The sequence below is a fragment of the Mus caroli genome, unplaced genomic scaffold, assembly GCF_978045245.1.
Source record: "Mus caroli unplaced genomic scaffold, Mus_caroli_1 scaffold_16, whole genome shotgun sequence".
Classification (NCBI taxonomy): domain Eukaryota; kingdom Metazoa; phylum Chordata; class Mammalia; order Rodentia; family Muridae; genus Mus; species Mus caroli.
Window position 1 is genome coordinate 42,180,280 of NW_028227271.1, and position 26,838 is coordinate 42,207,117.

The 26,838-nt window shown below is 45.8% G+C and overlaps 1 protein-coding gene across 2 annotated transcripts; it reads right to left on the reverse strand.

Annotated features, from left to right (window-relative positions):
• Positions 1–16,978: 16,978 nt before the first annotated feature.
• On the reverse strand, positions 16,979–23,189 carry Myc (MYC proto-oncogene, bHLH transcription factor). 2 transcript variants are annotated; one of them, XM_021183650.2, is made up of 3 exons: positions 21,291–23,189; positions 18,979–19,747; positions 16,979–17,918 (listed from the first exon to the last, which is right to left on the reverse strand). In XM_021183650.2, exons 2-3 carry the CDS (start codon positions 19,733–19,735, stop codon positions 17,356–17,358), a joined length of 1,320 nt encoding a protein of 439 aa, XP_021039309.1. In that variant the 5' UTR covers positions 19,736–19,747; positions 21,291–23,189; the 3' UTR covers positions 16,979–17,355. The 2 variants fall into 2 exon arrangements, with proteins under 2 accessions (XP_021039309.1, XP_021039308.1); XM_021183649.2 differs by having other exon boundaries at positions 18,979–19,750; positions 21,291–23,188.
• Positions 23,190–26,838: the final 3,649 nt, after the last annotated feature.

Genomic DNA, 26,838 nt, shown 5'->3' on the forward strand with positions numbered 1-26,838 from the left:
AGGTCTTCGGGCACTGCAGGAAGTCCCCTTATCTGTGAGTCATTTTGCTGGCCTTAATGGAAAGCACTTTGACACTTGAGCCATTTCAACCTCCTTACTCTTCTCCTCTTATTAAAATGGTTGTGAGGTTCTCTTCTTATATTGTAAGTAAACATATTAGAATGAAGAGGTGTCTTAGTTACTGTTCCATTGCTGTGAAGAGAAACCATAGTCAAAGTAACTCATAAAGAACGTATTTAATTGGAGGCTTGCTTACAGTTTTAGAGGGTTAGTCTGTGACCAGCATGATGGAAAGCAAGCAGGCATGGCACCGGAGCAGTAGCTAAAAGATGTACATCCTAATCTGCAGGCAGCAAGTAGAGAAAGAAAGATTGGATCTGGCGGGGCATTTTAAACCTCAAAGCCCACCACCAGTGACATACCTCCAACTAGGTCTCACCTCCTAATCTTTGGAAAACATTTGTACTAACTGAGATGCACATGTTCAAGCATATGAGCCTATGGGGGACCATCTTCATTCTGATCACTCAAAGGGCCAGTGGAATAGCTCTGAGGATGAAGGAGCTTGCTATCAACCTGACCACCCGAATTCCATGCCTGAAACCCATGTGGTAGAAGAGACAGAATGCCACTAGGAAGTTGTCCTGTGACCATCACCACATGCTGTGGCACATACATATACCTCAGCCATTAAATAAATAATGGAATGAATGAATGAATGAATGAATGTAAAAGAATTTATTTAAAATAAGAAATCTAGGTAAGGAAAATAATGAAGAAAAAAATGTTAATACTGAAAGGAGAGCCATCAAATTTTGGACACCTACCATAGATATGGTGAAACTTGCCTCAGAGCATTCTGTCTGCCAGCGAATGTCAAGGGCACAGTGTGGCTTGTAGCAGTGAAGGCAGGGAAAGCAATGCTACTGAAACACATAACTCTGAAATCTTCAGGACTTACAATAACGTTCCATTTCTACATCATAACGTGCTTCCCCTGGGGCTAACTAAGTATCTATTATGCTCTGAGATTTCCAGTGGTACATATACAGCATCTGAAATATTTGTCCTCAAACATCAAATCTAAGGTCTACTCACCTTTTATTGGCCAAAGCAGGTCAAAGGGCATACCTAACTAAGGAGGACAGGCAAGTTAACTCTACCACATTTCCAAGTGTGTGAAGACCTAGAGATATTTGGATTACATGCCACAAGACTATACTTAGTGAGCTATCTATTCTATCTACCTATGTATCATCTATCATTTATCTACCTATCATCTATCTATCTACCTACCTAGCAGTCTATCATCTATGATCTATCACAGTGCTGGAGAATCAAACCCAAGACCTCAGCAACTAGACATGTCTAATTGCCCATAGCCTCTATAGAATAAATTCTTTATATGAGTATATTAATTGTCTATTGTTATATAAAAAATTGTCTTCCCCATAATGAATAGATGAGTATACTTTTTAAGTTTTTGAGCAGAGGACTAAATATGGTGTTGTATACCTATAATCTCAAATTTTAGGAGTTCGAGGTAGAAAGATCAGTTCAAGGTTAGCCTCAACTAAATAGTGGGTGTACAGATAGCCTGGACTTACATGAGACTATGTTTGTTTCAATGTGTGTGTGTTTAAAGCATGTTATAGTGACACATGCCTATAATTCTAGCTACTCTGGAAGTCAAGGAAAGTGGATCAAGAACTTGAGGTCAGCTTTGGCTACAAAATAACAGCTCCAAAACATTAGGGATTTTGAGTGTATGCCCTTCCTCAGCTCTCTAGCCCAGTCTCATTCTCAGGAGTATTCTTAATAAACTCTCTATATTCTACTACTACTACACAGACAAATATATATATATATATAAACTGTGTCTTAATAAACTCTCTATATTCTACTACTACTACTACGATGACGACGATGACGACTATTACTACTATGACTACTACTTCACACAAATATATCTATATCTATAGTTATAGCTATCTATCTATATGAACTATGATTTTGCTATATTGCTCAAGCTAGTCTCAAACTCATGAACTGCCAGGATTCTCCTGCCTCAGTCTTCAAAGCAGCTGGGACAAAAGGCATGTGCTACAATTCCCAGCAACCTACAGTTTCTATTATTGAACAGCTTCTGTCTTCTGTGAAGCAAGGAAATCCTAAAGATAATGAAGAGAGATGACATAATCTTTCTCTGCACAAAGAAAGGCACACCAGTGCTCAGGAGGCATGTGCAAACGCCAGAGGAAGGCTTGAGAGAGTCTCCAACCTAACGGCCAAGCCAAGAACTCCTCCTTTTGCTCTAATCTAGGCCTCTCATCCTCATTACTAATCCAGGTCTCTCATCCTCATTATTTTTTACCATCTACTAAATCCAGCCACCACCTTTTAGATCTCAAAGCACTTGAAAAAACAATCTATAGCTTGCTTTGAAGTAATCCTGTAACCTGCTCTCTGCCAAGAGGCAAGGATGCTACTCAGTTGGCTTTTACCCAACAGCAAGAGGAATCCATCTAGTCCCTGTTCTCAAGAACTTGAACACTGTTGCTAGAAAATTTCCAATTGATCATGGATAGCACAACGAGATGCCAATTCCAGCTCAGAGATTTTCATAACTGGGATAAACGGCTACCAGGAGATTTAGATATTAATGCCAGTGTAATTTTAGCGAGTAGAGGAGAAAATGGACCCAATAGGCAAAATCTATATTGAATGTTCATGTGTTCATTTATTCATCTCACAGGTGTATATTGGCTGTGACCAGCCTCACATTATTTTAGCTCCTGGCCATCCAACACAGGGCAAATAGCCCAAAGGCTCCGCCCTCACAGATTTTGCTTTCGATTCAAATAATTTATATCGATGCTAAAGCAAAGCAATTTAAAGAAAGAAATCCACAAACATCACAGAGCTGAGAAGTATTGACAGTAATCTAGAGCCGGCTCGTATTTGATGAGTGACCTTGTGTCAGTTTCTTAGTCTTTCCATGACTCAGTTTCCCCTCCAACAGCATAGTGGTAAGGATAGCCGCCACGTCCTCCGAGTTACAGTGACCACTGCGTGAGCTGATTGTGTGCCGCTGACGCAGGGCCGAGCGTATAGTAAGCATGCCTGAAGAGTTTGTTCACTTGGCCTTTGAGTGCAGGATAAAAGTTGTAAAGATGAAGCGATGACTCAATTCTGGGAAGCTCAGCCCTGGATCTTCCCAAGCACCTGGGGAACTTGTTAAGATGAGCCTTTCCCAGGCTCCACCCTAGAGAATTTGACCTGACCTAGTAGATTTCAGGCAAGGCCCAGGTTTTACTGCTTTCTCCTCCCCTGCTTTTCTGTGAGCTATCCAGGGCTGCATCGGGGTTCAGATGAGCCCCTCTGGGACAGAGAAGGACACAGTGCCTTTCCCTGCGCTGTGACTATTTTGGAGAATGAGTGAATAGGCCAAGGGTTGGGGTGGAGAGGAGGTGTCTGGCTGAGAGAGCAGCAGCTTCAAAGAGGCAGAGAACAGGTTCATTCATGAAAGTTCAAGTTCACCATGAGTAGGGGGACCAGTATGTGAGGGTGTCCAGGGGCTCTGCTTGGGGGATGTTTTGCAGCATGTCCTCAGCAAGCAGAACATGCTGAGTCAAGCTCCATGCACATCTGCCAGCCAAGAGCATTTTGCAATTTTGAATCGTTTGCATTTCTAAACTTAAAATGATCACAGCTAGAAACTCAAAGCAGCTATCATGAGGAGTGGGGAAAAAGGTTTCAATGCGATCTGTGGAGTGATTGTTAGGTCGATACTGCTTTCCTCATTCCCAGCAGTTCCTACGTATGCCCACCACTGTGATTTCTGGGGGAAACTCAGGGGAAGAGTGTAAGATGCTTAAAATAGGTATTTACCAGAGCAAGCCTGCCCCAGTAATTCCTGAATTTGGGAGGCTGAAATAGGCAAATGACCCTGAGTTCAAAGCCAGCATGTAGTCTACAGTGAAATCCTGTCAAAAACAGATGTAAAAAAAAAAAAATTTTTTTTTCAAAACAAAATAGCAGAACCCACTCAATGGCCTGATATGTTTGGGGATAGATTGACTGGGGAAGAAACCCGTTGAAGAATCAAAAGTTTGGAGGCTCTATTTCCTAACACTGAGGCAGAGTGAAGGGAGTGAATTTGACGCTCCCACCTCTGATGTCTCACTCCACCTTTAATTAGCTGCATGACCTTTGACATGAAGAGAATCCTAGAAAGAGGGGGAGACATTGTTGTAAGAAGAGTACAGGACATAGATCCTCCTCACATAGGAGAATCCTATCTGTGAGAGCCAATTGTTTATCAGAAGTAAACTGGCATCCAAAAGACAAAAAAAAAAAAAAAAAAAAAAGAGGAAGGTTCAAGAGGGAGTTGAGATGAGGAAGCTCTGCCTTCAGACCTGTGGAGAACACAGTCTGAAGTGGATGTGGCTTAGATGTTTGACTAAGGGTTGCAGATTTAGTTCAGCTTTCTGGGACACCCTGGAAGCACAGAGCAGTGGTCGGGGGAAACTTGAAAACGAAGGAGTCCCCAGCTGGTGGGATGAACACACACACACACACACACACACACACACACACACACACACAGGGGATGGGGGTGAGGAGTTCTATGAGCTGTTGTCAAGCCCTGACATTCATAGTTGCTAGGAGGAACCAAAAAGAAGAGTTGGTGGTGGTGGGTAGAGAGTGGGAAGAGAAAGCAAAGACAAAAAGGGAAGGAGAGGGGCTTGGGTGTGGCTTGATGTACAAAGGACCTCAAGCAGGAAGGAAGTTCTTCCAATAATCTGAGCCCATTTATCCTCATTAAGAAGTCTAATCTAACTGAGCAGTGGTGGCACAGGCCTTTAATCCCAGCACTTGGGAGGCAGAGGCAGGAGGATTTCTGAGTTCGAGGCCAGCCTGGTCTACAGAGTGAGTTCCAGGACAGCCAGGGCTATAAAGAGAAACCGTGTCTCGAAAAACGAAGAGAAAGAGAGAGAGAGAGAGAGAGAGAGAGAGAGAGAGAGAGAGATGTCTGTCCAGCGTAGTGACCCAACCTGTAATCTCATTACCTGGTGAAGTAGATAAAGAAGGATCAGAAATTCCTTTCGGTGTCTATAAAGAGGGTTCAAGGCCTATCTCAAAATCAAACCAACACCTAAAAACAAACACTAAAACCCACTTAGGAGAATAAAAATGACCGTGGTTACTCAAAACGTAGATTCATACTGTAAAGGTTCTAAAAGATGTAGAAGAACATAGGCTGTCAGAAAAGTCACATTAGGTCTCTCTACTACTATTATTAGGATTTCAGTACCTTCCATATGCTTGCCCTGTGGTTTGTGTATTCCTGAGCTCAGGTCCCTTTCCCTATGGGCCAGTGAATGTAAACCCTAGTTAATTTAGGAAGATGAAGACCTAGTTGTTTACAATTACCTTTCTCTTTCTATCTCTTTCTTTCTTTCTTTCTTTTTCTTTTTTTTTTTTTTTTTTTTTTTTTTTGATTATTTTCAAGACAGGGTTTCTCTGTATAGACCAGGCTGTCCTGGAACTCACTCTGTAGACCAGGCTGGCCTTGAACTCAGAAATCTGCTTGCCTCTGCCTCCTGAGTGCTGGGAGTAAAGGTGTGCACCAACATACCCAGCACCTCTTTCACTTTTAAAGGTGTTCCGGTTTGTAGCAAACATAACTCAGATTGGATTTTACTTGTCATTTTTTTTTTTGGAGTTGAAATCGTATCATATTTACTAAATATTTCAAAGAAAAATTTCCCCCAAAGATTCTGCTACTCGGGTCTTCCCATCTCAACGGTGATCTGTGATTTGAGCACTCCACTCCTCCCCCCAACCCCCCTCAAATTGGGAGTCATTGAGACATTTTCAGGCCGAGCAGGCTAGGGATTTGGAAGCAGATCCCTGGTGTAAGACAAGGCTGGGATTGTATCTGAGGCCAACAAGGTCACATTAGCAGTGTAACCTTCACATTTGATGAACAACCACCTCATTTCTGATGATCATTTTTTTTCTCATGAATGCAATTAAACTGATTATATGGTCCAATATATGGAATTGGTAAGACGATGATGGTGATACATCCAAACCCCCTCAACCCCTCAAAACCAACCAAGCTAACAAACAAAAGGTGCCTTAGCACAATATTTGCCACAAGTCACAGAATTTTCAAGCAATAGTCTAAAAAGCTCTACAATGTGTGCTTGAACTGTTCAAAGCTTATTTGGCCTTGAAGTAAACTTCTAGACAGTGGGGGCAGGTGCTCTGCAGTAGAAGACACTACACAGCCCAGACCACCCACCATCAACTATGCTGTGGGAGGACCTTCAAGACACACTAACCTAACAGAAGATAGTTTAATAACAAAATGTGCAGCTTAGGTACAACACTAGCTGAAAACAAGCCTTGGACCAGGAACCCATGTGTGGTGCTTTGCTATGACTTGTAATATCCCTGCCTTTGTCAAAACATTTGTCTAGCTCCCAGAGCAAGGCAGCAAGACATTGTAAGAAAACCGTGAGAAATGGTCCACCTCCTTTAGGGCTTTTTAGTTGGAATGAACAGAAGGTCCTCCTGGTTCATACGGTCCTGGAAGAAGTTTGTTCAAAAGCACTGGTGGCTTCTAGAACTGTGGAGATGGGAGGAACAGGCTTGGAGTGGTCATAGCCAGATGTTACAGAGTGACACACAACTTATTGTCTCCCTAGATCCACCAGAAAGGATGTACTTGTGGCTCCAAAAAGCCTTTGCTTTTGTGTGTGTGTGTTTAGATTTGAATCCAGAACCTAGAGCTTGCTACACTGAGAAAAACCCTCTGCGTTCTGTCACTCTAGAAGAACCACATTAGTTTGTCATTCACTGGGTAACTCCTCGATTGAGGAGAGCACGGGGCTTTCTCAGGCTGCCCCAGCCCATTCTCCCTGAGCAGGAAGCAATGCCAAAAGGAAAGACTGGGCACAGACCTCAGTTGGTACGGTGCTCACCTATAGCACACTGCAGATCAACACTGCAGAAAAGATTGTGTGTGGTAGTACATGCCCATAATGCCAGCGCTGACCTTCATGCAACCCTGGTACTCAGGAGACGAAGACAGGAAGAGCAGGAGTTCAAGGTCATCCTTGACTTAGAGAGAATACCTTGATACACTTGAATCTTTGGAAGAAGAGGAAGAGGAGGAGGAAGAACAGGAAGAAGAGGAGGAGAAGGGAGAGCAGGGAGAGGAGGAGAAGGGAGAGGAGGAGGAATTGGTGAAATAATCCAGGTGAAGTACTTCGCCCAGCATTAGGAATATAAACATTCTGCAAGTGTCAGCACATTTTTTTTTTCCCCCCATGGTTGCATTCCTCTCGGAACCACTCAGTATTTTCGATTATCTTATTTGAGCTTCCTGACCCTCATCTATTGGACGTTCACAGCAGCACAGGCAAGTTAAGTGTGTTGGTTTTCAGTACTGTGACTTCCCACTGCATCATACTCATGACTGTGGGTAGGTTGCCATCATAACCACTGGGTCTGAGTCCCTGCAGGTCACTGGGTATTGGATCACCCTGTGTTTCATCCAAGGGTTGAAGTCCTTTTGCTCTTCCTATTCTTTGCATCCTTGTATGCTTTCAGTTCCCCTAGAGAGTTTCATTCTCTCTCATAGCAGGGCCTCAAGATATTGAGCATGCTTTCTTCATAACCATCCTCTGTACCCTGGCTGGGAACTTTCCCTGAACCACAATGCCATCAGATGTTCATGTCACACTGCAATCCTTGCTCCACTAATTTGTGCCCCAAAAGTAATCTGGTTAATTATTTGTAAATACTCATTCAGTATACATCCTTTCTGCTAAGTGCTGGAGTACGGTTATTTCACACTGACGTCTGTGTGCATAACAAATGCCCCAACTACCCATTGACTGGGGAGTTCTTGGGTATGAAGATAAGATCTGTGTAGATCTGGGTCAGTTTGGAAGATCCATCTCTGTGCCGATTACTTGTGGTTTAGGAGATCATTCTGGGTACCAGGAAAGCAAGAGAAGGAATCTTATCTCCTAGAATGCCTGATGTCTTAAAACAATTGTGTCATAAATAAGTAGACTGATCTCTGAAGAGCTGTATGTTAGCCTCATGAAATTATGTGCCTGTTCTACTGCTTAATCATATCCTCAGCTCAGGCAGATGGCTACTTCTCCAGAGACTTCAAAAACAGAGGCAACAATTGGCCCCATTGCAGGAAACATGATCCTTACCTCAATATTCAAGAGAATGGGAGATAAAATTGCTTTGAGTAGATCATCTGCAGGCTCTTCCCACCCTAGGCGAAGAGAAGTGGTCTGCAAAATATGCGTGCTCAGTTTACTCCCTGGTGTAGGAAAGTGATGATTCGTGCACTCTGCCTACACTCATTTAATACGCTATACCCTGTCTTGCTAAACACAGGAGATGTTACAGGAGGACAGCAAGTCATCCATCTGATAGGAGAGAATCAGGTCAGGTAGCCAGCTAGATTCAGCCTCAGTTTCAGTGCGGAAGCAAGAGAGGGAAGAAGGTAATTTCAATATGGTGTGGTTGTAAAGAGGCAGCAGGAAGTGAAGAAGCTGGGGGGTAATAAGAATCCAGATTCCATCCCTGCTAACAAACTGCCCTGCTTAGTTGAAGTTGAGAGAGTTACCTGCTGACTCTCATTCTCAGTTTCCCCACATGTGAAATGATATGTGTGTGATCATCTCGTGTGCAGATGACAAAAACAGTGTCTGTGTGATAGGGTCAGATCCCCTGGAGTCAGCTCTCATGCAGGTACTAGGAATTGAACCCAGGTCTTCTGGAAAAGCAGCCAGTGCTCTTAACCTCTGAATCATCTCTTCAACCCCTCAAAGGGATTTCTGATTTACTTGTCTTTCTGGACTGTAGATGGAAGTCAGGGCTGCTAGCATCCCATGCAAACACTCTTATCCTTAAGCTATATCCCAGGCCAGTTTTCCCTGAAAGATTTATTTATTTTTAATTTTATGTGTGTGAGTATTTTGCTTACATGTATGTTATATGCACTGTGTACACCTGGTCCTGAGAAAACAGAAGAGGGGGCCATAATTGAAGGTGCAAGCTACTCTGTGGCTTCTAGGAACTGAACTTGAGTCCTATGCAGAAGAGCAAGTACTCTTAACCAGCCAATCATCTCCCCAGTTCCCTGGACCTTTGTTTGTTTGTTTTTATAATGCTTTACTTTTCAGAAAGTTTTACTCATTTGCCCTGGCTTCCCCAGCACTCATCTTGCTGTCCAGGCAGACCTTGAACATGGAGTCTATTCCCTAGGCCTCCCAAGTAGAGTAGCTGGAATTAACGTCTGCACCACCAGGCCCATAGATCTGTATTTTAGAAGCAGAGCACATGAATCATCAAGTTCTCCTACGCCAGGGAGTAAACTGATCGGGCTTATTTGGGAGACCACTTTTCTACCTTTGAGGAAACCAGATGAGAGACAGGCAGGTGGCATCTGCTAGAGAGTCCCAGGTAAAGAATATCGGTTGGCAGAAGCAAAGTGGGCAAGGAGACATGGATAGAGCCAAGAAGCATTGAGGCTGATAGCCTGGAGGGACTTAATGATGTGGTAGAAGGAGGGAGATGAAGAGGTAGCTAGACTCTTGCTTACTTACTGAGCTATGGCTGGAACAGGCCTCCCATCTGAATTCTCTCCAAATCCGTGGTAGAGGGGTATAGCTTATGCTGGGTAGAGGGGTATAGCTTATGCTGGGTAGAGGGATATAGCTTATGCTGATCCTTGTTTGCCCTTTGAATTCCTACCTCACTGCAAATCACCCGGGCTGAGTTGGCTCAAAACAGCCTCTAGGCCTCCCACTTCAGACTCAATTTCAATACCTCTAAGATGGACCATTAGAATCTCTCTTACCGGGGGCTGGTGAGATGCCTCAGTGGTTAAGAGCACCAACTGCTCTTCCAAAGATCCTGAGTTCAAATCTCAGCAACCACATGGTGGCTCATAAGCATCTGTAATGAAATCTGACACTCTCTTCTGGAGTGTCTGAAGACAGCTACAGTGTACTTACATATAATAAATAAGTAAATAAATAAATAAATATTTTTTTAAAAAAAAGGAGTCTCTTTTACCAAAACTTGTTCTCAAGAGTCAGGGTTTTAAACATCTGCTCTTTTCTTATATCTCTGAACAGTAAGAACCATCACTACCCAGAATGCATCTAGGGAACATTTTTTTCTTTTCTTATATTGACTTTTTTGTTGGTGGTGGTTTTTCATCTTGGATAGGTCTTCCCTTTGCCTCAGAAGCTGAGAATCACAGGGTCCCAACTTTTGCAGGAGGGGTGTGGTCCACGTGCTCTGGTTTAAGGGTAAGCACATGGTTCCAGAAGACTGATCATAATCCTTTCTGCTGTGTTCTTCTGGCAAGAAGGAAGAGGTTTAGCCAGGCGTGGTGGCGCATGCCTTTAATCCCAGCACTTGGAAGGCAGAGGCAGGCAGGTTTCTGAGTTCGAGGCCAGCCTGGTTTACAAAGTGAGTTCCAGGACAGTCAGGGCTATACAGAGAAACCCTATCTTGAAAAAAACCAAAAGCATAAAAAAGAATCAGAGAGGATCCTTGGATGAATCATGAAACAGTTGCATAAATTGACATTTTCCCTCCCTCCCTCCCTCCCTCCCTCCCTCCCTCCCTCCCTCCCTCCCTCCCTCCCTCCCTCCCTCCCTCCCTTCCTTTGCTCCCTTCTTTCTTCCTTCCCTCTATCCTCTGTCTCTTCTCCTTTCCTAGTTGATTTTGTGAATTGGAACAGAGTTTCTGTTGCCTGGAACTTAAAGTCCCTGCATAGAGAAGTTGTTGCCAAGGCTGCTGCTGTCTGGGATGAATTAGGTAGTCACCAGAGGGAGAGAAGATTTGTCAATCACAGTGCAGAGCAAAGGGTTGAATGGGGTGAGAATGACTGACAGCCTAAGGAAGTAGAATCTTAAAACAGATGCCAGAAACATGTGCACATTTACTCTTTCATACACCCATTTGTTTATTAAAAATTATTGTTATTATTACTTTTCATATGAAGCTCTCTGGCTGGCCCAGAACTCACAAAAGTCTGCTTGGCCTACCTCTGAGATTAAAGGTGAGCTTTATCTCACTGGCTTCAACAATATTTTGAGTGTCAGTCTGAGCAGTAGTACCACACATCTTTAATCCCAGCACTTGGGAGGCAGAGGCAGGCAGATTTCTGAGTTCGAGGCCAGCCTGGTCTACAGAGTGAGTTCCAGGACAGCCAGGGCTACACAGAGAAACCCTGTCTGGAAAAAAACCAAAATAAACCAAACAAACCAAAAAAGAAGTTTAGCAGGACTAAATGTGGTGCATGCCTTTAGTCCTAGCACTCCTAAGAAAGATATAGGCAGATTTCTGTAAGTTCAATGCAAGGCTGGTCTGCATAGTGAGTTCCAGGTCAGCCAGAGCTACAAAATGTGGAGGCTTTATCTCATGTGGATTGAAGGTGTCTGTGGAGAGAAGAGGTTTAGAGTCATTTGTGTAAAGATGGACATGGTATCTGGTGAAGGTAGAGAGCTGTGAGAAGCCAAGGGAGAACAGCTTGGCCAGTGACATAACCACCTGGAAGAATACTTACAGGGGGAACATATTCTTTTTTCATTTGTTCAGCCATATTCCAAACCCAGCTAAGAGAGTGCTCCAGACATCAAGCAAGCAAAACAAAGCTACCTACTGGTCCAGTAACTCACCTGACTAGACGCTTTGATTCTTGTCTTAGTCAGGGTTTGTATTCCTGCACAAAACATCATGTCCAAAAAGCAAGTTGGGAAAGAAAAGGATTATTCAGTGTCCACTTCCACATTGCTGTGCATTACCAGAGGAAGTCAGGACTGGAACTCAAGCAGGTCAGGAAGCAGGAGCCGATGCAGAAGCCATGAAGGGATGTTCCTTACTGGCTTGCTCAGCTTGCTCTCTTATAGAACTCAAGACTACCAGCCCAGGGATGGCACCACCCACTATAGGCCCTCCCACCCTTCATCACTAATTGAGAAAAAGCCTTACAGCTGGATCTCACGGAGGCATTTCCCCAAGTGAGGCTCTGTGATAACTCCAGCTTGTGTCAAGTTGACACACACACAAAAAACCCAGTCAGTACAATTCCCCTTCTTTTCTGTCATCAGCAGTTCTTTCCCTCTCAAGTCTAGCCTACTATCATGGAAATGAATTACGCTTCCTGTCTTATCAGCTCAAAAATCAAATCAAGCAAAGCAAGTCTAATGAAAATCCTTTCCTTCACCTGATGTACCCCCATCTCTTTCCTTGACCTTTCTCGCTATGCAACTTGAAACAACTTTGCTTCTACTCCACCTCTTACTCAGGTCTGATGCATCATTGAGCCCAACAGGGAGCCCTTCACTTAGCTGTTTACAGAATTCGTGAATTGCACTTTCTTGTCAGGCACGATTAAGCAAGACCAATGAACTTCCATTCTTCAAGGGGTTGATCTGATGATGAAGACAACTGGTCTCCAAGCATACAAGGAGAAGCCCAAAACTGGCCTTGAGGCTGCCAGGCTGCCATGTTTGTGGTAGGTAGTGAGTGTATCAAATCGGAGTGGAGAATGGGTTCAGACTTAATCTAGAAAGGGCTTGGCTTACCTGTGGTTTGAAAAGATGGTTGGGTTTGCAGTGGTAGAAAAGACAATGGTTCTCAGACACAGAGAAACCCTGTTTTGAAAAACCAAAACCAACCCAACCCAACCAACTAACACAACAACAACAATTAAACCCTCAGGAAATGAGAACTAGTATTTGCATCCTAGAATCACACAGTGGAAATTCCTGGATAAAGCACTGCATGAAAGCTGGAGAATAAGTGTCCCAAACTGGTAATCCCAACACAACAGTCAAGAGGCTGAGGCAAGAAATTCCAGAGTTTGAGGCCAGTATGGCCTGCCTAATGAGATCCTATTGCCAAAACAAATAAACAGAACCAAAGTACTGCAGGAGAGTTGAGTGCGGGACAGCTAATTACCTATGGGCAGTTGTCTCTAGCAGATGAAGGAGTAGGAGGATACTGGGTGGAAGGGGAAGGGGATAGGAGAGGCCTAGAGAAGCATTCCCCTCACTAAGCCAGTGGATCCTTGCTGTACTTCCTGCTACCTTAGGCACGGTTCAAATAGCGAAGCATTTTGGTTTTAGCTTGTTGGTTTTAGCTCTCCTTCATCTTGGCTTCCCTGCCGTCTGCTGCTGACATTTTCTCCTTTAGCTTCTTTCTCAAGACTTACTGGATTCCATCCTTATTCCATGTTCCCAGGACTCGAACTTCAACCACCCTGTAGGAAATGCCCTAAAACTTTTGGTGAAAGAACCTACAGTCTCTATAGAGATGTGACTCACCCATAGATCACTTACCTTGCATGCAGGAGGTTCTAGATTCCCTCTCTAGTGCAGTAAATTAAAAAAAAAAAACACCATATTTAAAAGTTAATAGTAAAATTTAAAGAGTAAAACCAAAACCAAAAAGGAGGTGTGTGTGTGTGGGGGGGGGAGGGTTGCTTTGGGAATAAAATGAGATAATGTATGTCAAACTTTTAGCACACAGTAAACATTAATTGCTATTATCGTTAGTACTTATGTGACTTCAGGCCAGCCATTTCACACGTCTGTGTATAAACTTCAGTATTGTCACATCTAACAATTGTTTTCCAGCTGAGTTGTTTGTGGGGGTCCTCCCCCCTGCAGAAAGCAGGTATATTCTAAGAGAGCTTTCCCCAAAGCTCCTCTTCCCTAACCTACAGACCCGAGCTGGAGAGTTTAGCCTTTAATGAGATGGTCGGGTGAAGACTGGAAGAGAGTGTGCCTGAGGCCCTCGGCATTGTTTAGAGACAAAGGACATTCCTTTCAGCCTCAGAGGATCTACATCCCATTAACACTTGTTCCTCTCTCAACCCTGTCTTCCTAAAGAGCTTAATGTAGACCAATATTGAGTGAAGTAAAACCCAAAAAGGAAATCCACTCAGTCACTGAGTCAACTCACACCAGTTTGGCAAAGCTGCTAGAGCTGCATGTTTCCCCCTAAATTGGCAGTTTGTTGGATTTCTCTGGAAAGAGGTCGAACCACCATCACCACCACCACCAAAATTGCTAAAGTTTGGGTAATGAGTAGGAACTTCGTTTTTGGTTTTATTTATTTCTGTGGTGTCAAGCATGGGTCCTTATACATGCTAGACAAGTGTCTTATCACTGAACGCCATCTCCAGCCCAGGCTTCATTATTTAAAATAAACCTCTGTTCTTGAAATCGATCCAGGATGGTCTCTAACCTTAAGTGAAGAGTTTGTTCCCTGAAGATACCCAGGGATGTATTTATAGACAGGCTTGAAGCTCATCTTCCAGCGCGTTATAACCTAAAGATTAGTTTTTGTTGGGAAGAAATGCTTCAGGGTTCCTTAGCAGTCATGCTAAAAAAAAAAAAAAAAAAAAAATCATTATTGTGACTCATCTCTTATTGTAAACAAACCACAGAAAATCCCCTCATGTTTTTTGTTTTGTTTGTTTTTGGGGGGTGCGTTTTTTGGTCCTCTTTCCCAAGGTTAGTGCCAAAGTCCATCTTAAAGAACAGCAGAAGACTCTACATACGTGTTCAAGCTTTGGATGATTCAAGCACTATCCTGGTATTGTGAAAATTTTGTTCACCTTAAAGTTTGATTGATTGCTTTTTAGTGTTGTCCCCAAATGATAGCATAAAGTCACACTTCCTCCTCACTCAGTTTATTCTGAAGAGCACCATCCCAGGGATCCTCTGGGGGAAACTGAGTTCCAGTGTCATGGGTGAATGACAGAAGAGACTAGCTAAAACTTGTATATCCCAGACCAAGCTGAAAGCTCCTCCCGCTTCACCCCTCACCGTGATTGTTATCTATAAATTTGATTGCACAATATGGCAGACCCCTGGGACTCCAGATTGGCTAGGAGAGCCTTCCTGTGTTATGGTCAAGATCAGCCTGACTTTCTGGAAGGAAGCTGGCCTATGTCCTGTTTTCAGACCATTCCCTGGCTTGGTAAAGCTGAGAAGTGCCCAGATAGGGAGCTGTGATACCATCCCCACAGCCAAATCTGAATCCCTAAACTTGTTTCCTGATCATTTGGAACAGGAGTTGTTTTCCTCATGAGGAATGCTTTCCTCTATTCTTTGGGCTTGCCTGGACTGAGTGATTCAACCTAACACCTTCCCAGGTCTCAAGTGAGTCACCCCAGGGCTGCACTCCAGCCTAGGCTCACAAAGGGGAAAAGAGGGAACTGTTTAAGAGCACCCCCCTGCTCCCCCCTTTTGCTAATCCTTTGAACTACTCAAAGTAGTTCAAACTACTACTGGGGTTTGTGTTTTCCTTTGAATGTAGGATAGAGGGTGTAACAGTTTGAAGCTGAGGGTGAGTCTAAAAGAGCCAAAAATAAGATAAAAAACTAAATGTTAAACGCCTCAATAGATCATGGAGGGGGGATCAAAGATAGTAATTACTTATTGGTTTATGAATGATGGTGAATTAAAGTCCCAAAGATACTCCAGGATGCTAGAGACCTTCTTTGAGACAATGGGGTCATTTAGGACATTTAGGGTACCTTTCTCCCTGGACTTTACTGACATGCTTCAGTTTCTGGTTTGGATTGTGGGTTTTCAGAGGCTTATAATTAATAAGATACCTGTTCCAAAAGGCTTTCTCATGGGCCATTGATGAGCGTGTGTCATGAGTGTGTGAAAGTGCTTGGGAGGAAGGAGAGCTTGCAATTTCTAAAATAATGACTCATGTAAGAAAGCCTAAGTAGGTTTTATTTTATGATCTGACCAGTAGCACTTCTAAACTGGCTTCTTCCCAGGGGCAAGCAGGGATCTGATTTTAAAAACTAAATGGGTAAGGTAGGAGTGAGCTATGTGCCTCTGAGTAGAAGACTAAGCAACACTCAACAACATACACCACCCTTCACCCCAAACCCCCAGTCCACAAACAAGGAGGGGAACTGAAGTCTGATCAGTTCTTGAGTCGTGAAGCTTAATGGCTCCTGCCCTCTCCTTCGTAGCTAGGATCTTCCTCCTGGATGCACTAAGGATTAAGTGGTTTTGAATCCCCTGGGTGCATGGATGGGTTATTTCATGTCTCTTTCTACCCGTACTAGGTATAAAGAGATCATAGTACCTCTTTTGTGGCACTATGTCAAAGCTCCTAACAGAGCCTGTGTAGAGTTCATTCTCAGACCCCTAACCAGCTGGAGGACACCCAAGTAAGCAAGGCAGCAAGGCTTGTTTTCAAGACAGGGGCCCTGGGTTATTTTTGCTGTGTTCCTACCCATTAAGCTCTGCAACCCTCTGAACCTTTGTATGCCCTTGTTTGGAAAACCAGGGTCAACTTAGCAGTGGTAATGCTCTTTCTCTGTTTTTTTTTTCAGAAGCATAGGAGATACTGATGTGAAGGGACTATCACCTGGGAGCAAGAGGCAAGGAACAAAAGGTGGTTCTCTCTCTCTCTCCCCTCACCAGTTCTTTTGCAGGGCAGAGTCCTTGGGTTGAGGTGAACCAGGGAATGGCTTCTGTTAACTGTAGGAGATTCTGCCATCTCTTCCTCCTGTATATTTAGCTGTTATCTTTAACCTCATGCTTTTCCCTTCCCTGCATCAAGCCTTCTCACTTGCCTTTTGCCCATTCCTAACTAACAGCTCTGGTTTTTATTACTATCCACAGAAAGTATCCCGTAGAGAACTTAGAAGTCCTGAGGACCCCCAGCCCCATTTTAACAATGATAATCCCTTCCCATCTTTGTAAACCTACCCTGTGAAAATGGTCAAATTCTGTTAATCTGTAATTGAGGAAAAGAAGTTTGAGGAAGAGGAAAAAGAAAACACAACAAGTTGGCCCAGTTATATTTTTTCCAATTATTTTATTTTTTTCTAAAAACAATAGAAAAAAATCAACTTTAAAAATGAAAATGTCTTTAAATAAAAAAAATTATGGTACATGTCTTAAAATCTTTTGTAACTGTTATAAACGTTTTATTAAAGTTATTTACATTTAAAGTCCCTATTTACATGGGAAAATTGGATAAATTTTTAGATTTTTTTAAAAAAAACAATTAAATACAAATCTGTTAAAAGGAAAAAGAAAAAAGATGGGAAGCATAAAAAAAAGTTCTTTTATACTATTTAAGTTTGAGGCAGTTAAAATTATGGCTGAAGCTTACAGTCCCAAAGCCCCAGCCAAGGTTGTGAGGTTAGGCTTTGAGCATGCATTTTAATTCCAGCGCATCAGTTCTGTCAGAAGGAACCGTTCTCCTTACTCTCACAGAGATTCCAGCTCCTCCTCGAGTTAGGTCAGTTTATGCACCAGAGTTTCGAAGCTGTTCGAGTTTGTGTTTCAACTGTTCTCGCCGTTTCCTCAATAAGTCCTTTTCAGAGGTGAGCTTGTGCTCATCTGCTTGAATGGACAGGATGTAGGCGGTGGCTTTTTTGAGGATCACTACCTTGGGGGCCTTTTCGTTGTTTTCCAATTCAGGGATCTGGTCACGCAGGGCAAAAAAGCTGCGCTTCAGCTCGTTCCTCCTCTGACGTTCCAAGACGTTGTGTGTCCGCCTCTTGTCGTTTTCCTCGGTGTCTGAGGACCTGGGGCTGGAGCATTTGCGGTTGTTGCTGATCTGCTTCAGGACCCTGCCACTGTCCAACTTGGCCCTCTTGGCAGCTGGATAGTCCTTCCTTGTGGAGGGGGGTGCTGCGTAGTTGTGCTGGTGAGTGGAGACGTGGCACCTTTTGAGGACCAGTGGGCTGTGCGGAGGTTTGCTGTGGCCTCGGGATGGAGATGAGCCCGACTCCGACCTCTTGGCAGGGGTTTGCCTCTTCTCCACAGACACCACATCAATTTCTTCCTCATCTTCTTGCTCTTCTTCTGTAAGGGAGGAAGTGGAAGATCACAGTTAGCCACGCCTCCTGAATCCCGGACGCTATACATAGGATTTGACCGATGCTATCCAAATACCAAGTTGGAAAGGGAAGAAAGTAAGAATCAGATCTAGACACCATCTTCCCTTCTCCCAGAAAGGCAGAACAGGGTTAGGGCACAGGTGAGAAAATTACCATGTACCAGGATATGGTATCCTTGCCAATTCTTACCTAAGATTTAATGAGGCTTCAGACACACCCAAAGCAAAGCACATTTCCCAAGCACCTCCTATTTTTAAGGGACTTTACCGAGAACCCTTCAGGTCCCGTGAGGGATAGCTGCAAATCTCTTGCTATGACTTTAGCAACTCCCTATTTTACTGGAAGCACAAATAAAAAAAAAAAATAAATAAATAAAAGTCTTGCAGCTTTGCCAAACGTCCTGGTGTTGGGGGAGTGTTGGGACGGGGGGGGGGGGGGGAGTCCAAATTGAACAGAATTTGCTTTGAAGTGTTCAAAACAGGATGAAAAAAACAAAACAAAACAGCCCAGCTCTTCAATTCTTTAGGAACTTTCACTAGTGCCTGGCTCTAAGGCTATAAAGGCTGTCCCTGCTTCTGTCATTGCTTCTCTTGGGTCTTAGACAAACGTATCCATTAAATTCAAATATTCTTCTGGCAGTCAAGAAAAGAAGCAGGTAATTCACCCTCCTCCAGATCAGTTCCTTTATCCTCATTCACACCCTTCCCAGGGTAATTAAAATGCTTAGGAGGGGTAAAGGGAGTGGATGGAGCTGAAAGATAAGCCAGAAGATTTAAAAACCCAAATGAAATTCCTGAGGGGTGGGAAGGGTGGGGGGTGGGGGTGACAACCAGGGCGGTGGGGGGGGGCGGGGGAGGGGAGGGAGGGATAGCTGAAGCACGGGAATTCAGGGATGAAGAGCTCTTAGACAGAAGGGGAAGAAAGGGGGAGCCCCGGGTGCCAATTGAATTAATGCCAATGAGTGGTGGAGAAGGAGGTCCATCCAACCTCTCGCTTCCTACCCTGCTGTGAATGGGGTGGCTTACCAGAGTCGCTGCTGGTGGTGGGCGGTGTCTCCTCATGCAGCACTAGGGGCTCAGGGCTGGCCCGTGGGGAGGACTCGGAGGACAGCAGCGAGTCCGAGGAAGGAGAGAAGGCGGTGGAATCGGAAGAGGTACAGGATTTGGGCGAGCTGCTGTCGTTGAGCGGGTAGGGAAAGACCACTGAGGGGTCAATGCACTCGGACGCGGCGGCGGTGAGGTCCTGCAGGTACAGGCTGGAGGTGGAGCAGACGCTGTGCCCGCGGGCGGGGCTCAGGCTGGTGCTGTCTTTGCGCGCAGCCTGGTAGGAGGCCAGCTTCTCCGAGACCAGCTTGGCAGCGGCCGAGAAACCGCTCCACATACAGTCCTGGATGATGATGTTCTTGATGAAGGTCTCGTCGTCAGGATCGCAGATGAAGCTCTGGTTCACCATGTCTCCTCCAAGTAACTCGGTCATCATCTCCAGCTGATCGGCGGTGGAGAAGTTGCCACCGCCGCCGTCATCGTCTTCCCTTGGGGAGAAGGACGTAGCGACCGCAACATAGGATGGAGAGCAGAGCCCGGAGCGGCGGCTCGGGGACAGGGGCGGGGTGGGAAGCAGCTCGAATTTCTTCCAGATATCCTCACTGGGCGCGGGCGGCTGCAGCTCGCTCTGCTGTTGCTGGTGATAGAAATTCTCTTCCTCGTCGCAGATGAAATAGGGCTGCACGGAGTCGTAGTCGAGGTCATAGTTCCTGTTGGTGAAGTTCACGTTGAGGGGCATCGTCGTGGCTGTCTGCTGGAGGGGGCACAGCAAGGGAAGCAAGTCTATAGAGTTATCCAGCTCTGGTTGGTGCGGAAACCTGGCGCAGCGCGTACCCCAATCCTGAACCACTCCCCTTTCAGCGTGCTGTACTTCCAAGTGTGTGTGTGTGTGTGTGTGTGGTTGGGGGTGGGCATGCACTCTTTTACTCCCTACTATCAGAGACGCTCGTCGGACTAGCAGCTGCTCCGAGTCCCCGCCTCCTTCGAGCAGGGACTTAGCCCTGCAGACGCCCAGGAATCGCTATCGGCCTTGGCCTCCTTCAGAGGCTGAGGGAGGCGACTGTAGGGAATACAGTCTGCCAAGAGCGGAGGCGCAAAGTTTTGCGCCACCTGAAGGAGAAAGGCGAGAGGCGCCGCGTAGCTCGGCCCCCTCCCGTGCCGGCTCTGCGCCGCCGACCGGGTCCGAGTCCCTATTCGCGCCGTCGCCGCGCTCCTACCCAGCCGGCGCCGCCGCCCCTCTCCGCCCTCCTCTTTCTCCACCCCCAGCGCGCCCCCCTTCCTTCCTTTGCCGGCTTTTCTTTCCGATTGCTGACTTCGAGGAGAGAGCTCAGTCTCCGGCTATCACAAGCCTCTCGAAATAAAAGGGGAGGGGGTGTGAAATAATAAGAGACACCTCCCTTCTACACTCTAAACCGCGATACCACTGCACCAGAGACCCTGCAGCGATTCAGCACCGGGTGCAGGGCGTCTTCCCTCTCCCCGCCGAGGGTAGCAGCTGTTACGGAACCGCTCAGATCACGACTCACCGCAGTCTTCCTAGCAATTCAGGGGCGCGGGGGATACCCGCGGATCCCAAGCAGGAATGTGAGGATTCCCTCTGGTTTCCCCCAAGTCAACGAATCGGTCACATCCCTGCCCCAATTTTGCCTCTCCTCACTGCGCTAGCCCAACATCAAGTCCCAGTGCCGCGGGGGTCAGGCTTAAATTTTACTACGATCGCTATTTTTAAAGCCAAATAGCAACTTCTTAAAAGGATCGGGGACTGGTTGCGATCGCAGCCGGGGATTGGCGGGCGGGACGCACCTCCGTGTCGGTCCCAGGCTGTCAGAAATGCACCAAGCTGAAATTTAAATGCCCTCGCAGAGCCTGGTAAGTCAGAAGCTACGGAGCCTTCTCGCTCCCAAACGCAAAAGGTAATCCCTTCTCCAAAGACCTCAGGATTCCAAGGGCTTTCTTTGGCCACCACGAAGCGACCTCCGGGTTTGACCCCCCAAAGGACACATATTAATTAATGTAGCAAAGCAAGAATGTCCAACCGGCCCGGGTCAGTGTCAGCCCATAGTAACCTCGGGTACCCTGCTTCAAAATGCACCCCGGTTTTCCCCTTCCCCTTTCCTCTGTCATCTTGACTAGTCGCTCTATCCCGACTCAGATCTACCCCAGCTACACCCCAGCCTACCCCAACTACTCTTGAGAAAAGTGTCAAAAGCACAGGAATGGAAGACTGTCCTAACCGGCCGCTACATTCAAGACGCAGAAAGAACACAGCAAAAGACCACCAGATCTGTGCTTACCGGGGTTTCCAACGCCCAAAGGAAATCCAGCCTTCAAATAGCGCGAGGAGCTCTTTTCAGGAGAGCTGATCGCGGGCAGAGGCAGAGAACACTGTCCCCAAATAGACAAAAATTCCCTCCCCGGCGCCTGGGGAGTCCTGTCCTGGCTCGCAGATTGTAAGTTCCAGTGAGAAGTATCTGCCCGCTGCAATGGGCAAAGTTTCCCAGCGGCGGCGAGGGTTGCGGCCGCTGATGTCGGGTCAGTCGGAGGGTTGGGGGAGAGTGGGCGGCAGGCTCGGAGGCAAAGCCCCTCTCACTCCAGAGCTGCCTTCTTAGGTCGCCCGGGAGCGCGGCTCTGCACACACACAGGGCTCTTCCAACCCGTCCGCACACTCCCTCTGTCTCTCGCTGGAATTACTACAGCGAGTCAGAAAAAAACGCCCGAAAAGCTTCTTTTATACTGCGTCTCAGGGTCCCTCCCCTCCCTTCTTTTTCCCGCCAAGCGTCGGCGAAGCCCTGCCCTTCAGGAGGCAGGAGGGGAGCTGAGTGGGGCGAGGCGGACCGGGCAGCTGAGAGCAGCGCAGCCCGGGGGTCCTCGGCCGCGCAGACCCCCGGATTATAAAGGACGGGTGGGCGGGGATTAGCCAGAGAATCTCTCTTTCTCCCTCCCCCACCTCTATTTTTTTTTCCTCCTCTCGCTTCCCCGCCCTCTGCTTTGGGAACTCCGGAGGGGGGCTAGTGGGGAGCCAGGGAAAGAGGAGGAGGAGCCTCAGCCCCGCAGCCCAGTACTCCGGCTCCGGGGTGTAAACAGTAATAGCGCAGCATGAATTAACTGCGCGCCCGACCATTTTCTCTTGCTCGCGCGCTGGTCCTTTCCCTTTCTGTACGGTTGTTCGGGCGCAGCGCTCGGCTGAACTGTGTTCTTGCCCTGCGTGTATCAGTCACCGCAGGTGGAACAGCTGCCTCGCTCCACACAATACGCCATGTACCCTGAACCTCGTCACGCACGTCCCGGGCGGCCAGGCGCGTCTCTCTAAGGTTGGGGGAAACAGAATTTAGAAAGGGGGAAGGACGAACGAATGAGTTATCTAGGAGCCCTCCCGCTCAGTGTGTGCAGTGATAGAAGGTGATCAACGGCAGAAGAGGTCCATGCAGGAAAAACGATGTCTGGAATTTTATTAAAATTGCTCAGCAACTCACTGCCACGTATACTTGGAGAGCCACTTAGGGATAAACAGTCACTCTCTTGCGGGGAGGGCATTGTGTATTTTGCCTTTGGTCGTACAGCTATATTGACTGGGCACATTCTTTCCAGAACGACCCCCCCCCCCCAATTTGCTGCCAAAAGGCAGATATCCCCCCCTCCACTCCAGCACCTCCGGTTCGGACTCCCACCCGGCGAGTGGGGTGGAGGCGGCTCTTTCCCCTGTAGGTCTCCCTGCGCAGTTCGGTAAAGTGGCGGCGGGTGAGCTCTACCCGGCTCCTCCGGGAGGAGTCTCTGCCGGTCTACACCCCATACACCTCCACACAGTTCCAGGGCCACAGTCGGTTTTCACAAGAGGCAAATCCTCTTTGCCCCTGTGGAGCCAGTTTGCACCAGACTCCGGCTTAGGGGCTGGGGTGGGGAAAATCAAGGCGCTAGACGCGAGAATATGCCTTGGATTGGGGGGTTGGGGGAAACCCGGACTTCCCAGAAAGGGGGAGGAGTAGAATTGCCAACCCAGATCTGGGGAGCCTGCGGAGACCCTAGAATAAAGAAAACCGTTAACCCCTTCCTCCCAGGACAAACCCAAGCTTTTCCCTTTTATTACTGGAATCGTAATTATGCACTTAAGAAAAAAGTCGGCCCTGATCAGATCAAAGTAACGTTACGTTTTTGCCTTCGTATGTGTGTGTTAAGCTAATTAAAAGCTGATTTTAATTTATACATTAATTTCCCAGTTTCCTTTTTCTTGAATACTTCGCTGTGCATTTTGTACAATCCCCAAACGTATACATACACACTTTATATATACACGATAATCTAGCTTATTAACCAACCTGAAACATGAGTCTTTTGTTCTGTGCATTGGTTCTAGATTTATTATATAATGCATATTCCCTCAGGATTTGCTTATCCTACACTTTAAAACCCAAAGAAGTCTTCTTATTCCGGACTCCTCGCCCCAAGGCATTTAAAGAAACCTCTCTCACTGCTACCCCGTAAAAAAAAAAAAAAAAAAAAAAGAAGAAGAAGAAGAAAATACGGTAGCGTGTATAAGGTGCACATTGTTCAAAGTTGTTATTAGCCACTGAGTTTGCAATTTAGGATTCAGCTGTTGAATGATAGTATCTTCCTTCATCGAGCTCATTGCACAATTCAGCTTTAAGGATTGCAAAATGACTACAGCCTCTAGGATTTTGCCTCAAACGCCAAGAACCACCAATCCCTAGGCTGCGTTTTGCTGCAGAGACTCTTTCCCCGCCCCCTCACCCCCCACCACCCGGGTTGTGGCTCTCGGATTTGCGAAAGTAAAGTAAGTGTGCCCTCTACTGGCCACAGAGATCACAGCGTTGCGAAGCCAACGAGGGCGGAGGTCGGATGGGGGCAGGGCATTTGCCTGCAGGGTTTCCAGGTTCTGGGAAGAAGCTTCGTTGCCTAAGACAAGCTTCCGGTCATCCTTTAAATGACTCTTTTAGGCTGCAAAGGAGGCAAAGGAAGAGAAATTACTAGAGGAAAAAAATGGTTCAGAGGTGGCTCTTCAGTTGCACAGAGATGAACCCATCACTACTTTCTGACAGTCACCCAAAACAGAGCCCTAGTTGTGGCTGGGAAAAGTGAATGATTCACAGGTATACAAGTGAAGGAGATCTAACAAAAACGGAAAGACTTTAGCTCCCATGTCTCACACCTTTGTCATGTTGTAAGCTGGAGGTGTCAAAGCGGAGCGTTGAATTTCACTGGGCAAAGGGAGTCAGAATGCAAGGCAGGGGCATTAGCTTATTATTGCCTTGTATTATTATTATTATTATTATTATTATTATTATTATTTTGTTGTTTTTTGAGAAAGAGTCTCACTACTATTCTTTGCTAGCCTGAAACTCACACAGTTTTATTAGTTTTGTATAACTGTTTTTCCTCTTCCTCTTCTTTACAAAAGATCTTATGCATCCCAGCACATATCCCACCACACCTGGCCTTATGCCTCGATAAATGAGAACGGAATCCGGGGTGGGGAGGGCATGCTATATGAGCCCTCTAGCAACTAAACTGAATCTTGATCCTCCGAATTTTGCTTTTATGTTCTTAAGGATGCTCACCCTCAGCCCGACTGCTTATGAATTGGGTGGTTGAACTATTAGTGAAGAGAAAGAGTGAGATTCCTTTGCCAAAGTATTTTAGAGAGCCATTTTATTAAAAGGTCCAAATTTTAGGTAGGTGTGGTGATGAATGCCTTTAATCCCAATCATCTGGGATGGAGAAGCAAGAGGATCAGGTCACCCTACTGTACAGAAGCTCCAGGGGCCAGCAGATTAATAAATGGCATGTCATGAAACAGATAATCCTTTGTAGAAAAGATCTTTACCAAGTACACATCTGAGAGAGAGATAATATTCAAATATAAATAAAGAACTGAAAAAGGAGAGGGAGAGGGGAGGGACGGAGGGAGGTAGGTAGGTAGGGAGAGAGAGAGAGAGAGAGAGAGAGAGAGAAAACACAAACAAATCACCCAATTAAATGGGATACAAGCTGGTGGATAGATCTCTTGAGTTCAAGGCCTTAGAACATCCAGATTGGTCTCAAACTCAGAGATCTGCCTGCCTCTGTCTTTCAAGTGCTGGGATTAAAGGCCTGCGCCACTATTGCCCCGCAATACTTTATTTTTTTAATTTTTTTAAAGGTTGAAAATTTAAACCCAAATAACTGCATAAGGGTGGGTATAATACAAAGGGAATTTGTACCAACCTACACAGTGGTTGTGCATGTCTCAGCATCATGCCTCAAGCATCTTCAGATGCTTGACTGCATCTGAGCAATAGGCAAGGTACTCAGCATCCACGAAAGGGTGGATAGCCTTCCCCAAAAGGCCTCTTGGGGAAGATTTCCTAGGGTTGTCTCTTTATTATTACTCTCTTAGAGGTTGCGCACACCCACTTCTTTCTGCCTCTCCCTAAACACAGGACAGCACCAACAGATAGGACAGTGGGTAGAGCTGACCCTCAAAAGGTGCTTTTGGAAAAGGTGTAATTATGGATTATTTTAAGATCTTACATCCAAATCATGCCTGTCCAGTGTAGGCGTGGGAACCCAGGTAGCGGAATAGCCTGTGGTTTGGGGACTTGCCCGTACTGTACCCCAGCCTGATGACATCACCTGGGGTGTTGCTTTTAAGTAACAGGAAGGTAGGGGACATCCCCATTTTACATATTAGGAAATGAAGGGGTACCACTTCATTGTAAAATAAATTAAAAAAAATATTTTAAAAAGGACAGGAAAGCCACAAGTTTATAATCTTGTCAATTAAGTGCAGTGATTGGAATGTTCTTGTTGAGAAGGTAGCCTAGGATGGCTTCTAACTAAAATAAAAACTGCTTCAGGGTTTGTAGTGCTGGAATTAGAGTTTCCTGTGCCACTAGACCTACACTAAATTGTAGTGTTTAAGGAGTGGTGTGTGTGTGTGTGTGTGTGTGTGTGTGTGTGTATCTGAGTGGATGTTGTTGTTTTTATTGTTAGGAATCAAATCCAGAGTCTTTCAAACACTGGACAAGGGCTTTGTCTCTGAGCTACATAGTTAGCCCGTGATGTTTTGAGATAGGGCCTCACTATGCAGCCAGTTCAAGCTAGTTTTGAATTTGCTGTTTTCTTACCTTGGACTTCCCAGTGTTGGGATGACAGCCACGAGGGCCTCTGTGGACAAGCTTACTAAGGACAAAGGTTGCTTGTTCTGTTCTGAGGTTCCCTTTTGGAAGATGGTGGAAGATGTCCCACTGTTTTGTTCCTCTGGAACGTTGTAACTCTGAGGTCCTTTTCTGGGAGAGGCTGCTGGATGTGAGTTAGATGTCCAAAGCACACAGCTTTCCAGAAGATCCCAGTCTTCGTGGAGGCAAGACTCCAGGTGAGCAGTTCCACTGGGTGTCCCGATGGCAGAGAGTACATTCCCTCTTACAGTATGACAAACTAAGAATTGCAGTTCCCGGAACCACACTGTCTCACACTAACAGTCATGATGATCTTACATTTTTAAGAAAAAAGCAAGACCTCCAGAAAGAAAGGGCTGTTAATGGGAATGGGAGGAAGGTGTGCTCAGTATTGAAACAGGGCCTCATTTGTGGTTAGCATTCATTCAGTCACTGAACTGTATATTCCCAGCTAGAATGAACAAGTCGGCCCAACATCTTACTTTGCAAAGACACAAGAGGGGAGGTCCAAATATGTGGTGTGAATAACATACCAAGAACGGTCATCCTTGAGACGCTTAATTTGGGTGTTTCTTTTCTTTTTTCTTTTTATGGTTTTTCAAGGTAGGGTTTCTCTGGCTGTCCTGAAACTCTGTAGACCAGGCTGGCCTTGAATTTAGAGATCCACCTG

Bases quoted from the DNA above. Each gene is read 5' to 3' on its own strand.
- Myc (XM_021183650.2), bottom strand. From the start codon at position 19,735: ATGCCCCTCAACGTGAACTTCACCAACAGGAACTATGACCTCGACTAC. The intron at 17,919-18,978 runs GTAAGCCACCCC...CCTCCCTTACAG, and splicing joins CACCACCAGCAGCGACTCTG to AAGAAGAGCAAGAAGATGAG.